We start from the raw sequence: 14382 nt of genomic DNA, 5'->3' as shown, positions 1-14382 counted from the left end.
AATAAGAGATACTAAGGCCATAAAACTCAAGACTTACTGCTCAATAATTGCATTCATTGGAATGTGCCAGATTAAGTAGTTGTAAGGACCATTGTTTCATTCACTGCTTCACAATCTACTTTTACATAAAACTATAATGTCAATTTAAGAAAGAATAAACCTTGCAGTCCCATAAAGCTAGTATACGTTGGATGGACAATGTAAAATGGAAATGCATAAAATAGGGTATGGATTGGCTTACATAAGCATCATATGCAGTGTCCTAAAAAGAATAGTATTCAGAGCAACGTAAACACTGTAAGTACAAACTTTGTCATATATTAGAGTTAGGAAACTTGTCAAAGTAAGGCTCAGGAAACTGACATAAAAGTACAAATTAAAATTACAGTTTAATATGGCATAATGGACTTTTCTTGTATTAGACATGTTTGCATAATTAATTTTGTCAGCTCTGTGTAGCTGTGTCAGTTATTTATTATTTGCAGCAAATTAATATTGTGCTGTGTATATCATAGGCCACTGATCATTAACAAAATACAGCATAAATTAAGTGCAGTGACAATTACATGTTCACTTACTAATTCAGTGACCAGGTATAACAGAGTTCTTCCATGGAGACATGAATAAGTATAACAGGTTTACTTATGCTGTATAAGGAGTGCCACAGTAAAATATAGTAACTCAGATGATGATTCATAGCACAAGGTGTGGATCTCTGCCAAATTTTCAAGAATATCTGCATTGCCTGCCCTATTCCATTAAAAAAATAAAACTAAGACAACCTGGTATTAATCAACAGGGTTTTTTTACTTATTAGTTCTAAAGGTATTATCATAATCAATCAAGAACTCCCTACCCCTAAGATCTATTGACTTGCTATCTGAGAACAGTAAACAATACTGAACCTGAGCACAAATTTTATCTTAATCAGAGAAAATCTTCATAGGCTCTACAGAACATTTCTAGTGGGTACTTGTGATTTGAGCTCAGATAGCCTTCAAGTGGGAATTCTGAACACTCAAGGGAGAATCAATAGCTTCTCAGACTTGGCGTAGAAGCAAGTTTTAAAGCAATCCCATGATTATATTCAAATAACCATGTGTGATTTGTGTGTGCTTTCTTCACTGAATGTTCCTGTGCATATAGTGCTTACTGATGAGGGGTCTATCGTGTTACCAAAGGCCAATGCAATATTTTGAAGTTATTTAGATCTTCAGACAGAATTCCAATTCTAACACCCACATACTTGCAACAGTAAAGTTGTTAACAGTGCTTACCACAAATAAGGTATGAAAATATGCAGATAATGCTTCATATAAAATAGGGATGAATACTTCCAAAGGCACTGCTATACACTCAAATCCAAGGTGTTTTGTTTTACAGATAACATAGAAGTGAACACGATCTAATTACTAATATAAATTGATACAGTTTTCAAACCAGAACATGTTAGGACAGAGCAATCCTAACTGTGGCCAGGGTACAGCAGGGTGGCAGAAGAGTCACTGCGACATCTGCACTTGGGCTGGCAAGGGGGAGAAAGCAGGGATAGTAGTTTCCGACATTCTTGTTCCATTAACTCCATGTCCATGTAGCTGAGAAGCCCAAATCAGGCTCCTTGCCATGAAATGGATCTGCTTTGGATTTAGCAGATCCATTGCTGGCCCTGTTCCGTCCTGCCCATTTTGGATTCTTATGGCAGTCACTGCCTGTGTTCGTGTTGCTCTGTTGCACTTTCAGTGGGCACAATGGGGGACATTGTGGCAGCAGAGCCCAGTGTCAGCTGATCCCAATAGAGGGAGCCCATCTTTTACCCCACCAGCAGTACAGATCAAGGGTTAGGATTGCTCTGGGAAAAATTACTGAATTGTGGTTATTGAAATCATTTAACAATTACATTCGGAATCACTTTCAAAATTTTAAAAGCAAAAAGTACAATCTTGTATCTTTCCAGATGATACTTTGGAAAAGGCAGCTTTCAAATCCTGATTGTAATATGCCACTTATTTGTATTTACAGACTCTCCTCTTTTTTAGAGTTTAAAGTGCTTTTCATTGTATCTGTGAATAGTCACACAGCCATGGTATGAGACTGGCCTGGGCATTGCTGCTACTCCTGTGATGATGCTGGTGGCAGGATCATAACAAAGAATGGTATCTGTAGCTTCTCCATTTTCTCGCCTCCCACCAAGGATGTAGATTTTGCCATTACACACAGACATGCCACAGTTTTCCTGTTCATCAAATACATGAAGAAAATTGATAATTAAAACATTTATAGCTGTGATTATTAGCATGTTATGCTCATCCTGATACACCCTAAAATAGATGTGCTAGGCTACTATTTCCTTACCTCATCCTGATGCACCCTAAAATACAGTAGATGTGCTAGGCTAAAATAAACTATTTCCTCAGTTTGGGCTTGGATTTGGGCAGCACAATAATTTTGTAGCATTTTGTTAATCTTGGCCCAATAGTTGAACATCTGTGGTGGAGTCTATCCTTGGCCAACTGTGCTTGAAAAAGGCTAGATAAGTATCAAGTAAGTGATAAGTTTAAGAAAATGGATGCACAGTACTATATAAGAAAAGAGGAATGATGGGAAGGGGAAAACAATATTAAGATAGACAACTGGCAGCAAATGAGGAAATATTTGAAAAGGAGTACAAGCAGAAGAGCTGTGAGTTGTCTTAAGTACTAGGTAGAATAACACTTTGGAAAGAATGGAAAACTACAAAACAACAGACAACAATGACATTGGATACTATACAAAACAGATGAGAGGAAAATCAGGGGTAAAAATATAGGATAAGCAAAGGAAGGTACCCCTCAGAGTGAGCTTATTTATGGGTTTTATAAATGTGGTGGCAAAAGTATTGTAGCAAAATGATAAACCGTTTTCTAGCAGCAGGGTTTGTGTGATTCTACTAAGTGTTAGGCATTCTGTTGTAGGCCAGAGCTTTCCAAACTGTTGCAACGTTAGTGTGTTGGCTGCAGTGTGGGGGGGGGGGCAAGTGCTCCCCATGCTGCTCCTAGGACCGGAAAGGAGTTAGTTTAACCTCTGCTTAGCTAGTAAAACTGAATTACTGTGTCACGATATGATGCATGTCTAAAAAGTGTTCCAGCAACATGAAAAGTTTGGAAAGCTCTACTGTATGCAATGAGCCATTCATCAGATTCAGACCAAGAAACATTAGCATCAGCCTGTTTGATTGCTTCTTAGGGTATAGGGAGTACAAGGTGAATTTTTGACTGACAAGTATAAAGTAGCATGTGCATTGTTGTCTAAAGTGAAATCATGGTATTGTGTAAAGGAGTATCCTGACCCATAGCTGTACTGGTGTGGTCTGTCAGTGAATTCCACCCATTATTCTGTTCTAAAATTCTGCACATTTACATGTTCATTTCTCACTAGTTCAATATGGCTTAAACTAGTTCACTTCCAGAAGACCTGTTTATTCAGCTTTCATCTTGATATGTTTCCCCATCACTTTCCTTATTGCACTTTCACCACATTTGGGGGGAGGGGGGAAAAGGTTTGTTGCAAAAAACCCATCTAATTGTGCAACCTGGTATAGGAGTGAATCCACTCCAAAATAGCAACAGTATGAAAACATCCCCAGTTTAATTTCATTTGGGGATTGCTTGAACCGTTTTCAAATATTGTATTGTTAGATGCTTTGAAGAAACCTTTTCACAAGGCTGGGGACCGGGGGAGAAAGTTAGCTTTTGTCAGCCTCATTAGATGTGCTTTTATCTGGATCTAACACAATGTGTTTAGAATTTTGATAAATACAATGTACAAAGGAGCAAATTTGCTAGTTCTTTGTTGTTACCTGTCGACTGAATGTATTCTGCACATGCATCCAATAATCTTCAACTGGATCATAACAATAAATTGCCTTTGTGAGCCCTCCCGCAACATAGATGAGATTGTTTAGTGATACAGCTGTTATACATCTCTTTGCAATGGGGATTGTTGCACGGAGTAGCCAAGAATTAGTATCAGGATCGTAAGACTGAACCTGAAAAGTAACAAACACATTTTACTTTCAAAGCTCCTGGAGTCTAACTTGATATGGTTTCAGCTTCCCCAAGTTGTTAATACTGATTGAATGATATCTTTAAATGGCTGAGTAAGTCAACTGTGTAATTGCAAATTATCAAAGAACTTTTCATGCCAACCCAATTAGCAAGTGAGACTCTATAAGGACTTCATGTCATGGGACAAAACATTAGTAATGAAACTGTTTTATATAATAATTCCTTCCAATAGTAAAATTCTGTTGCTCCATGCCAATCACTTTGAAAAGCCAGGGCAACCCCCAAACAAAAGTGAGGTTTCACCATTCCTGGGGAAATATGAAATATTAAAATTACCCCATCCCACCCCATTGCAAAGCGTCATAAATTTCCCTAACACAATAAGAAAGGCAGAGGACTCAGCACTCATGCATACCTCATGCCACTTATTGACCATTTGTTTTTTGTCAGCCTATCCTGTGCCAGTTCAGATACTCTCCTCTAAGCTTGGATGAAAGGCAATGAAACCCCCTCCAGAGATGCCAAGCAAGGCAGGGCACTAAAATAACTTTGGTGGTCTTGTGCCTATCGGTTTAGCAGTAAAATCAGGCTACCCACAAACAATGTAGCAATTTCTGCAAACCTAGGGGACTTAATAGGTATTATTATTTAACACATTACAGAAAAAGAGAAGATAACCTCCACGCCAAACAGCCTGATAAGGACAGCATACTATGAGCTGCCTTGTCTCCAGGAACAATGGAAATACTGGCAGTGGGTTTTGGTTTAAACCCCTAGCTTACACAAGCTTGGATCGTAGGGATTAGGGTTGTTGGAATACATATTATAAAGCAAGGTTTTAGGAGATGGGGAATGAAAAACCACATTCCTTCCCACTACAAAGCAATAAAATGCTCAGGAAAGGGAAGCCCACTCTGCAAACTGAATGCCTGAGCTCTTTATAGCACAGCATGGAAAGGCTTTAGGAGGGTGGATAAATATTAACCCCCTGCCCCCACAAGTATCTATTTTCCTTTTATGTCTCCTGAAGGCTCCCCACCCAAAACATAGAACAGAACTATGAGGCTCCTGTTTCAGGTTTGCTGGAGCCTAGAACAGGAGTTGGGAATATATTACTAGTATTTTTTATATATTATTCATTTTGAATGTTACTAAAATAGAGAAAAGAAAGTGAATACAATTACCCAACCTTATCAGAGCATGTGTTGTCATCAGGACCTCCGCCTATCACAAACAGTTTGCCCACGCAGCTGGTAACTGCTGGAGAACTCACTGCTTCTTTAAGAGATGCTACCTCTGTCCATCGATTGGAAAATGAGTCATAACATTCTACGCTGCTCAGCCGGCTTTGTCCGTCGTATCCTCCAACCACGTATACCTTTAAAAGTAAAGAGAGAATGTTGCCAGAATATGCTTACTGCCTGGCTACTTTAGCAAACCTAAGTGTGGCACTTCACAAAGCCTCAATGTTTTCATTTGTGACCCGTTGTTTTTTTGTATTTTAGGACCGACCCCTCCCCCCCCCCTGCAGTTTAAGAAAAGGGAGCTAATGCAGTTACAAATCACACGCACCAAAAAGCATGGATATTGGAAATTAAGGCTCCTTCCTTAATTTCCACACTATGTGCACTGTAAAGATAATATACAGTCTCACATACTGTTCATGCTTACAACTGAGGCTTCCTAAATAAACTATTTTCTTTGGCCATTTTCTTTAATTATGTTTTTTTACTGGCAAAATGTGTAGTTCTATATAGTACAGACTAAAAATCAGAACTGAGGTGACATCCATTTCAATTTTAAAAGTGGTGCAATTAATTGAGAGAATGCAGTCTGATTTCTAGATATTTGTTGTGCATTTCAACCTTGTTATTAGATAATAACAAATATCTCTTACTTTACCAAGAAGAACAGCCATCTTATGACGCCATCTCCCTTTATTTAGAGAGGCAACTCTGATCCAAATGTTAAGCTGAGAATTATAAATCCACACATCACGGCTGTTGATTCTTCCACCTCATTTGAAAGAAAAGAAAAGACAGGAATTTGGTTGTTATTAAACAAAGGGTTTGCACCATTGTGCCCAGTTGTGGACAATGCCATATCATGATAAAAGTACATTTCTGAAAATAAAGTTCACAACAATCCAATATATAAAAACACTTCCTAGAATTCTTTTCCACTAAGCAATTAAAGCAATACCTCTTTTCACTAATGTACTTTTTTCTGGAGTAGTTTACACTTTGGGTGCTGTGTCTGTTTACCTAGCTGGGGAAAACTTGTGCTCAATGGTAAAGTGCATTTCACATATAACTTAGCTGTGGTGATGTAAGTCGCCTCTTCGAATGCTATCCAAAAGTGGGTGCCTAAGTAATTTGTGCATGCACTTTTCAGTGCTTCTGACAATATGCAAAAGTAGCACTAAGTCCACTTCTCCATTTCCCACACGACTTCCATAAACTGATGATAATAGTATTCTCGCCACAGTGCTTTTGTGTGTAATATAAATTGTTTACCTGAAACGAGGATATCATTCCTCAAAGCACAAACTGCATACTCAGACTTTGTAAATTCTGGTAATTTAGCCAGTGATTTCCACTCTCCTGTCATGGGGTCGTAACATTCTGTATAGGGCAAATTAAATCCCCCAACTCTTTCGCAGCCTCCAACAACAACTATCACTTCAGAATAGCCAGTTGACCTAGAAACAGAAAAAACAAAGTAGTTTATTGAAAAACCTAATAAATAAACCAGAATCTGAAAGTTACAATATCTGGAAGTTAACCGGGGGTGGGGTTTGAAGAAAACATGAAAAACAAAAGTCAGTTTATCTGTCCTTAATTTATTGAAAGTAGTAAATACTTTTTTTGTATTCTTAGAACATTTTTTTAAAATTTCATAAATAAATAAATAAATAAATAAATCCACAAGTTTACTAAAACAAAGTCTTGTGGTACCTTAAAGAGTAACAAATCCACTAGGTACTAGCTTTAATGGACCAGAGTTCACATGAAGCAGGAAAAGTTATCCCTAGCCTATAGGAATGTATTATAGAAATTCAGACATGCTTAAAAAGCTGCAATTCAAAGCCAATTATTTGGAGAGAAGCCCCACTGGACTTAATTCTGAGTAGGCGTAAGATGCTGCCTTGCACTGACTCAGACCAGTCTATCTAATTTAGTACAGTGGAACTTTGGTTCTCATATGGCTTAGTTGATGAACAAATTGGCTCCCAAATGCCGAAAACCTGAAAGTAAGTGTTCTGGTGTTCAAACGTTTTTTGGAAGCTGAACGTCTGATATGGCTTCCACTTGAGTGCTGGAAGTTCCTGCAGCCTTAACTTCTGGAACTGATTAAGTTCGAGAACCAAGGTTCCACTACTATCTGCATTGAATGGCAGCAGCATTCCAGGGTTTAGGCAGGGGTCTCTTCCAGCCCTACCTGGCGACTGGACCCAGGACCTTCTAAATACAAAGCAGATGTTCTACCATTGAGGCTTCCCCCAAATCCCAACATGGTTTTTTCAATAAAAAAACAACTAGCCTTCAGAAACGTTCAAGACATAACAACTGAAGTAACTGAAATATAAAGCACTAAAATGTGTTTAACATTTTTTGCGTGGTAGTGATGTACTCCCTCCCGCACATTCTGTCTCATATTGTTCCTTAATTTTTCAGCACAAAGAAGCCTAATGATAAAAAGCAAATCACATCTTTATTGAGGTGATACAAAATACACTATGTTAACTGGTCAATTGGTTAAATGTTTTTTAATAGACTGAATGTTTCAAACAAAAGCTATCACTATAATGAATAATTTATTCAGGAATGTAACAACAACAAAAATCAACCCAGCCCTCTCACCTCCGTGGCCGAGTTCTTGGGGACATCATTTCGTTTCCAAGTACGTGGTACCGTCTTGCTTCATGCAGCAGCTGATAGCAGTCAGGAGAGTTTTGGATCAACTGGTCCACTTCCACTGTCTGAACAAAGTAGTTGGGGTGTAACAAGGGCAATCTCACATGTGTGAGAATTTCCTGTAGCACTGAGCGTCTGAGATCAACAGCCCGATAAACCCAGCGCATAACGGCTTCAAAAACCATTTCTTCTTTACCAATTACCAGTTCATCACTGCAAATATAATCAATGAGTTCATCTTTTCCAAGTTCAAGAAATTCTTCATGCTGGGCCACATCCTCAAAATTCTGCAGTGCAAAATTTCTGCATTTGGTAAATAGTGTTTTCAGTGAATGTGTATCGGCAAAACGCTGGATTCCTAGGCAGTTGCAAGGATCCAGTTGCTCTTCCAGGAACTTAGCGCAAGCATCACGCAGAACACTTATCTGGAAGAGACTTGATGTTTCAAAGAGGTACTGTACATTATCTGTTGTGATTTTAACCTTGCCTGTATACACATATTGTAAAAAACAATCCATAGCTTCCGCAAAAATTCCATTGATTTCTACCAACATCTCCCTGCTTTCTCGGTGATCGTTGCAAAACATAGCTCGGAAGTAGCTGCTGCATGCTGAAAGAACAGCTCGATGACAAGGAAATTCCCTGCCTTCAACACAGATTATTACATCTGTGAACAAGCGGCTGTCGCGAAATTCATTGAAGATTTGCAGTATGCTTTCTGCATGGGATGAGCCAGAAGAGAAGTCAAAGAACTCGTGGCCTGATAAAGACTTTGGGTCCATTTCAAAAACTTTACGCTTTGTGACCGGGGATTCCTGAGCTCGGCTCTCCCCTCTGTTCAATCTGCGTCCCAACATTATTAGTACCATTGTTATATCAACTCTTTATAATATCATGGAGAAAATACTGATGAGTGTCGTCTTTTGGGTGCTAAAGATAAAAAAGAATTTCAAAGTATTAGTTCAAATAGCAAATGCCATCAATTACATTATGACAGTAACCAGGTTTGGTTCTCTAAACATCCGGCTCCAAGATGTCACGCATACAACGTCACCGAGTCACACACACTGCATAGACATTTGAATGCGCTTATGAGTGAAGTGCCACCCATATACCAGCTATGCTCATGTTCCATACTGAACTTTTCAGTTCGATACCATGAAGGACCTTGAAGGAGAAAGAGGCTAAAGCTTCACCAACCACTACGCTTGCTGACTGCAACCTCATTCCCACAACCATCAAAGCATAAAGTCAAGAGAAAGAGCACTCATAACCCACCAAGGGAGGTTAGGAATCATTTTGAAGAGCATCTGCACATTTTGTTTCAAAGCTTTCTTTCTAGGAGGGTCAGAGACTGTTTTTAAAATGTAAGCTTAGAATCTGGGGCCCCTATTGGCTGAATAATCAATATCCTGGGAGAACATAATGCAATAAAGATGCTTGGGGCCCCAGAGAAAACCCCAGCACACCTGAAAAACCCGTTAAGCTGCTTGACTGGCCAAGTTACTTGAATACCTCACCTGGGGCTTTGGATAACCTCCTACATCATACCATGGGTCCAGTCTCTTCCCCTTCACCCACCAGGAACTAATATGAACACAGACCCAGTGTAAGATACAGAATCAGTGGAGGAGTGCTTGCTTGGCTGCAAGTAGACTTGACCATAACTCTAGTTGGGAACATGGATCTAGTTGGGAGGATGAGGCAACAGGTGTATCTTGTAGTTCAGCTAGTGTACGGCAAAGGGAGGATTTGGCTGTATTTGTATAAACCCTTTCGGTCCCTGAAAACTTCTCCATCTCTCTTGGGCAGCCTTATTTTTAGCTCCTACCTTCCTTGTCTTAGCTTTTGTCTACAGTCAAAACTTTGCTTAAAAAATAAAGGATGGTATTCAACTAACTGGTTCTATCAGTGCAACAATTTACACTTGTACAACTGAATCCCTCCCTGAATATATTAGTTATGCATGAATGCATTATCTCACACAAATCAACGGACTGAATTTACCAGGTGTGTTTCCAATCTCTAGAGGCATATGACTCCTGCAGAGAGAACCAACTCACTTCGGTCTTGTCCACTTTAGATAAATATACATGTTCCTAGCATTCAAGCTGTCTCTTTAATTTAAATAGCACTTACAGTTTCATTGCTTTTGCTCAATCACACCCATATTTAATTTTAAGTCATCTTAAAACCATTTGATTGTTATTCTAGACATTAAATGTTTAATATGTGATTCAGAGACTCAATAGTTAAGCCATTATAGCAATAAATATATTTGTACAGCATTTTAGAACAAAGTGCCTCACATCTACTATATCAATAATCTTTACAACAACCTGGAGGAAGTGCATAGATGATTTTGGGTGGGGTCATACTCCCCCTGAAGCAGTAGGTTCACAGTTTGGAGTATTCTTAGATATACAGGTAGCTGTAGCATCTAGGAGTATATTTTTATTTAGTTCTTCAGTCGTACTTTCTTCTGGATAAGCGGAGTCTGGCCCTAGCTAAGTTTGTTTCCGAGCTACTTAGTTCCAAGTTGGATTTCTGTAATGCATTTTCTTTGGAAATAACTTTGAAGACAGTTTGGAAACTCCAATTGGGGCAAAATGTGGTTGCCAGATTCCCCTGGAGTCAGTAGACTGGAGTATATACAGTACACCTACCAGTTTTGCTGGTTGCCAGTTTGTCTCCAGCCTCAATCTAAGGTACTTGTTTTTCTTATTAAATCCCAAGTGTCTGGGGCCTAGGGTATTTTTGGGAATCATCTTCTCCCATGTGAACCTCTCCAGGAACTTTATTCTGTCTCTGTGACTGTTCCTTCTGTCCTCCCATCAACAGACATGCAGCAGGTGGCGATGAGAAATATGGCCTCTTTTGCTAAGGCACCCAAATTTAGGATGATCTCCCAAGAGAGGCACATGTACATGTACATGTCCTCTTCATCTATTTTTTGGCAGACTTTGAAAACCATATAGTTCCAGACCGCCTTAGTATAGGGCCACCTTTAAATGTACTTTTATTCTACTCCTGCTTTTAAATATTCCTGGCTGTTTTACAGTATTTTAGGTTATTAATAAGTTGGGTTTTTTTTAACGTGACTGTATCTGCCTTTTGTATACTGCACTTTGATACTGGTGTTCCTGCTGGGGACCACTTTGCATATAGGTGCCAACACTGGAGGCTGTCTGATTGGCAGTGACTCATGATGGGGGTCAATTCAGAAGTGGTTCCTTGTTTGTGGAATGCCCCCTCTGGGTAGGTATGTCTCCCTTCCTCATTACTGACTTTTAGGAGGAAGTTAAAAATATTCTTGTTTACCCAGTCATTTAATGGCTGATAGCACTGTTCCCAACAACCCTGAGATCACTGTAGAATGTTTTTAAGGTATTTTTTAAAGTTGTTTTGTTGTGATGTATTTGCTGCCCTGGAGAAAGGGTGAAATAGAGAGTAAATAATAAAATAAGATCAGTAATATAGGTAAGTATGATTATTCTCATATTACAGATGGAGGGCTCTGGAGAGAGCATTCAGGTCTTCCTTGCAGGTTTCCCATAAGCATCTGGCAGACCACTGTGAGAGCAGAAAAGTGAACTAGATGGCCTGACCTAGCAGGGCTGTTCTTATGCCTTTTAGTGAAAAGAATGGTTCACCTAAGGCCATCAAAATGATTCCATGGCTAAAGTAAGGTTTTAAGTCATGGTTCGCAGTTCAGTCTTTTTACTATCTCCTTAGCTCTTTGTAAATAGTGTAAATACAGCTTGACCTTTCCTGACAACAGTTCTGAGTAGGTGAGGCTGCACTGTAACTTATGCAGTTATAAAAAAATTCTTATAATTAACCTGAGATCAGGTAAAATAGCAGAAACAGGACACTGATATTGACTTCCTTAAGACCCAATATGTAGACCCAACTGTATTTCCTTGTGTTCACCTAATGTTACCTATGTATCTCCCTCACTTCACCATATTCCACTCCATATGTGCCCCACCACCCCAGGGCTGAAATCTGAGAATGTAAATACTACCAGGAAATCTTAACGTTCCATAAAATGTTCTCTTTGGACAGATACGGTCAACTAATAATTCTGCTTAACTCACCAGTGAAATGCAAGTCAATGTCAACATTATGATGCCACTCATTAGCCAGTTGCAAATGTTCACCTCGTTTCCATTCCAGATAATTCCTTTAAAACATTTTTTTTAAAATAAGACTGTAGAGCCAAAGTACCTGACAAATAGTGCCTGACAACATTTTCCTCTTTCCTTTCCAGATCATCTCGAAATTACACAAGTCTCCTTCCACCCTTTACAAGGAGGGGGGGGCGGGCGGGCTGTGTTTTGTTTGCTCTGTAAAAAGAAATGGCACTATGGCTAATACTGGTCATTCTTCTGGGATTTCGTTATTTCCCATTCTACTGAGAAGAGGTATGCTTTGCTGCGAGACCCGCTTTGGGATTCCTGCATCAACGGGCCCTATGAAGAACATGTAAACAGCCCAGAACTAACTGAGCGGGAGGAAAGCTGTTCATTTGACTTAAGTCACATTCGAAGTGTGTTATGTGAGAAATAAAACTCTTCGGGTAAAAGCAGGCGCGTGACTGAAAGGCAGGCGTCACTTCAAAGCACTTGAGGCAAAATAACGGCCTTCTCGCGTCAACCTGAAGTGAGCGTCCGGTTCGAGCCGTTATACAAGCGGCCTCGGCTCGAACCCGAGCAACGCCTCGGCCCCGCGCGCGCACACGAGCACATCCTCCAGTTCACCTTCACCCTGAACAGCCCCGGAGGCAAGTCCCGCCCCCCGACTTTTATGTCCAATTAGAGAGCGCGACTCCCTCAGCGCTGCCCCCGCCTTTCTCTCCTCCAGCTGTCCCGAAGAAGGGAGCGGAGAACCAACCATAACGCGCTAGGGGATGGTCACCCGGTCCCTATTATATTTTGGGCCTCAGACGACTCCGCCTCCCGACGCTTCTTCGCGGTTCGGGTCCTAAGCCAAAGCGTCGGAGCGGTATTTCCACTTCCTCACAAAGGCCTGCGTGTTCCAACAGCTCCTTGCGAGGCCTCCCTCCCCCCTCCTGAAAAAGTGGTCTGGTCCAGAGGAACTGGCAGCCAACGCAGCCTCTTCGCCAAGTACCTCAAGGGCGGGGGGAGCTCCAGCTACTAGGATTCACCCCAATGGGAATATGATGCGCCAGCGAAGACGGGAGTGCACGAAGCAGCCTATTCCCATAAGCATAAAACAGCCACCAAATTTAGACCAGAGTGACCGTCCATATCAAAATTCAGTAACATTGAAAAGATGGGGGGGGGTGAGAGGAGGAGGAATGGAACACTTTCCAGATGCTCGCGAGATTGATCCAGATCTGTCAACATTCTCTGACCAATCCAGCTTTCTAGTGCCGGCCTGAAACACAAATGCCTGGCCAATCTGATGTCCAACTGGGTGGACTGTTTAGAGGAGAGAGGGGAAAAATACGGAGGAGAGGAAAAATTCTTTATCGAGTTTCACTCGAAATCCTTGGGTGCCGAAGCACGAAACCTTCCTTAATATAACAAGAGGCCTGGCAACTTTACAATTCGAAATCAAGAACTTGCAGTATTGCTCCCCCTTGTCCAACGGCAGTGCAAATCCGGAATTTACGTGTCCTTAAGTACCGACCTAGGAAAGAGGCGAGCTCTCTCCCCCCCCCCACCCTCCGCCAGGCGCCACGCACATTGTTTTCCACCTCCAGCTGAACTCTACTTCCTTTCTCTGCGCACGAACAAGGCGCTCGACAGTATTAACGGCGTTGTGCTTCGCTGCGTGTTCAATACTAGCCAGGAGGATAAAGAAGGAAATTGCGCCAGGGCAAATTATCTCTGCCCTGCCTACATAACAACGGCTAGACATTGCAATATCAACGGGATTTTCTCTCCCTTGCGAATCTGACACAACTGATCCCCAAACAGAACACCATAGCAGAATCCGACGCAATTTAATCTTCGCTGAAATTCATTTCATACGAAGTTTCCTAGAAAAGCCGGACTGGGGTGGGGTGAAAAGATAAATGTTAAGGGAGGACATATTTTCTGTTTGTAATTATTACTGTAAGGGGAGTTACCACGAGCCCTGCATTCGAACCCATTACGATTGTAGGTATATTATTATGGTTGTGCACCTCTTGATGCTCCTTTTCGAATGGAAATAACTCCTGCGCCGGCCACCGGACCCCAATTATACTTTTGGCCTCCTGCAACTTATCCGCTGAGTTTAGCCAAGCCATTTACCTGTCAATCACAGTTTTCTGCCGATCAGAAGGAGCCGCGCAACGGCTCCGGGTCTCCTCCGCTCTCGCGCTCTCTCTTTTTGTCTGCTTCAAGTTCGAGCTCAACTCAAAACAAAGGAGACCCCGAAACATGTGACCTCCCAGAGCCAAAACACAT

General features: G+C 40.9%; 1 protein-coding gene across 2 annotated transcripts; it reads right to left on the bottom strand.

The window, feature by feature from the left end:
* Positions 1–370: 370 nt before the first annotated feature.
* Positions 371–14377, bottom strand: KLHL24 (kelch like family member 24). Of its 2 annotated transcripts, none has more exons than XM_081911553.1 (7): positions 14227–14377; positions 7907–8890; positions 6560–6744; positions 5941–6059; positions 5233–5421; positions 3836–4024; positions 371–2233 (listed from the first exon to the last, which is right to left on the bottom strand). In XM_081911553.1, exons 2-7 carry the CDS (start codon positions 8827–8829, stop codon positions 2033–2035), a joined length of 1806 nt encoding a protein of 601 aa, XP_081767679.1. In that variant the 5' UTR covers positions 8830–8890; positions 14227–14377; the 3' UTR covers positions 371–2032. The 2 variants fall into 2 exon arrangements, with proteins under 2 accessions (XP_081767679.1, XP_081767680.1); XM_081911554.1 differs by lacking the exon at positions 14227–14377 and adding an exon at positions 12191–12715.
* Positions 14378–14382: the final 5 nt, after the last annotated feature.

This window comes from Podarcis melisellensis, assembly GCF_964234715.1.
Source record: "Podarcis melisellensis genome assembly, chromosome: 5".
Lineage (NCBI taxonomy): Eukaryota > Metazoa > Chordata > Lepidosauria > Squamata > Lacertidae > Podarcis > Podarcis melisellensis.
The sequence above is the reverse complement of the archived record's forward strand: the minus strand, read 5'-3'. Positions and strand labels throughout refer to the sequence as shown.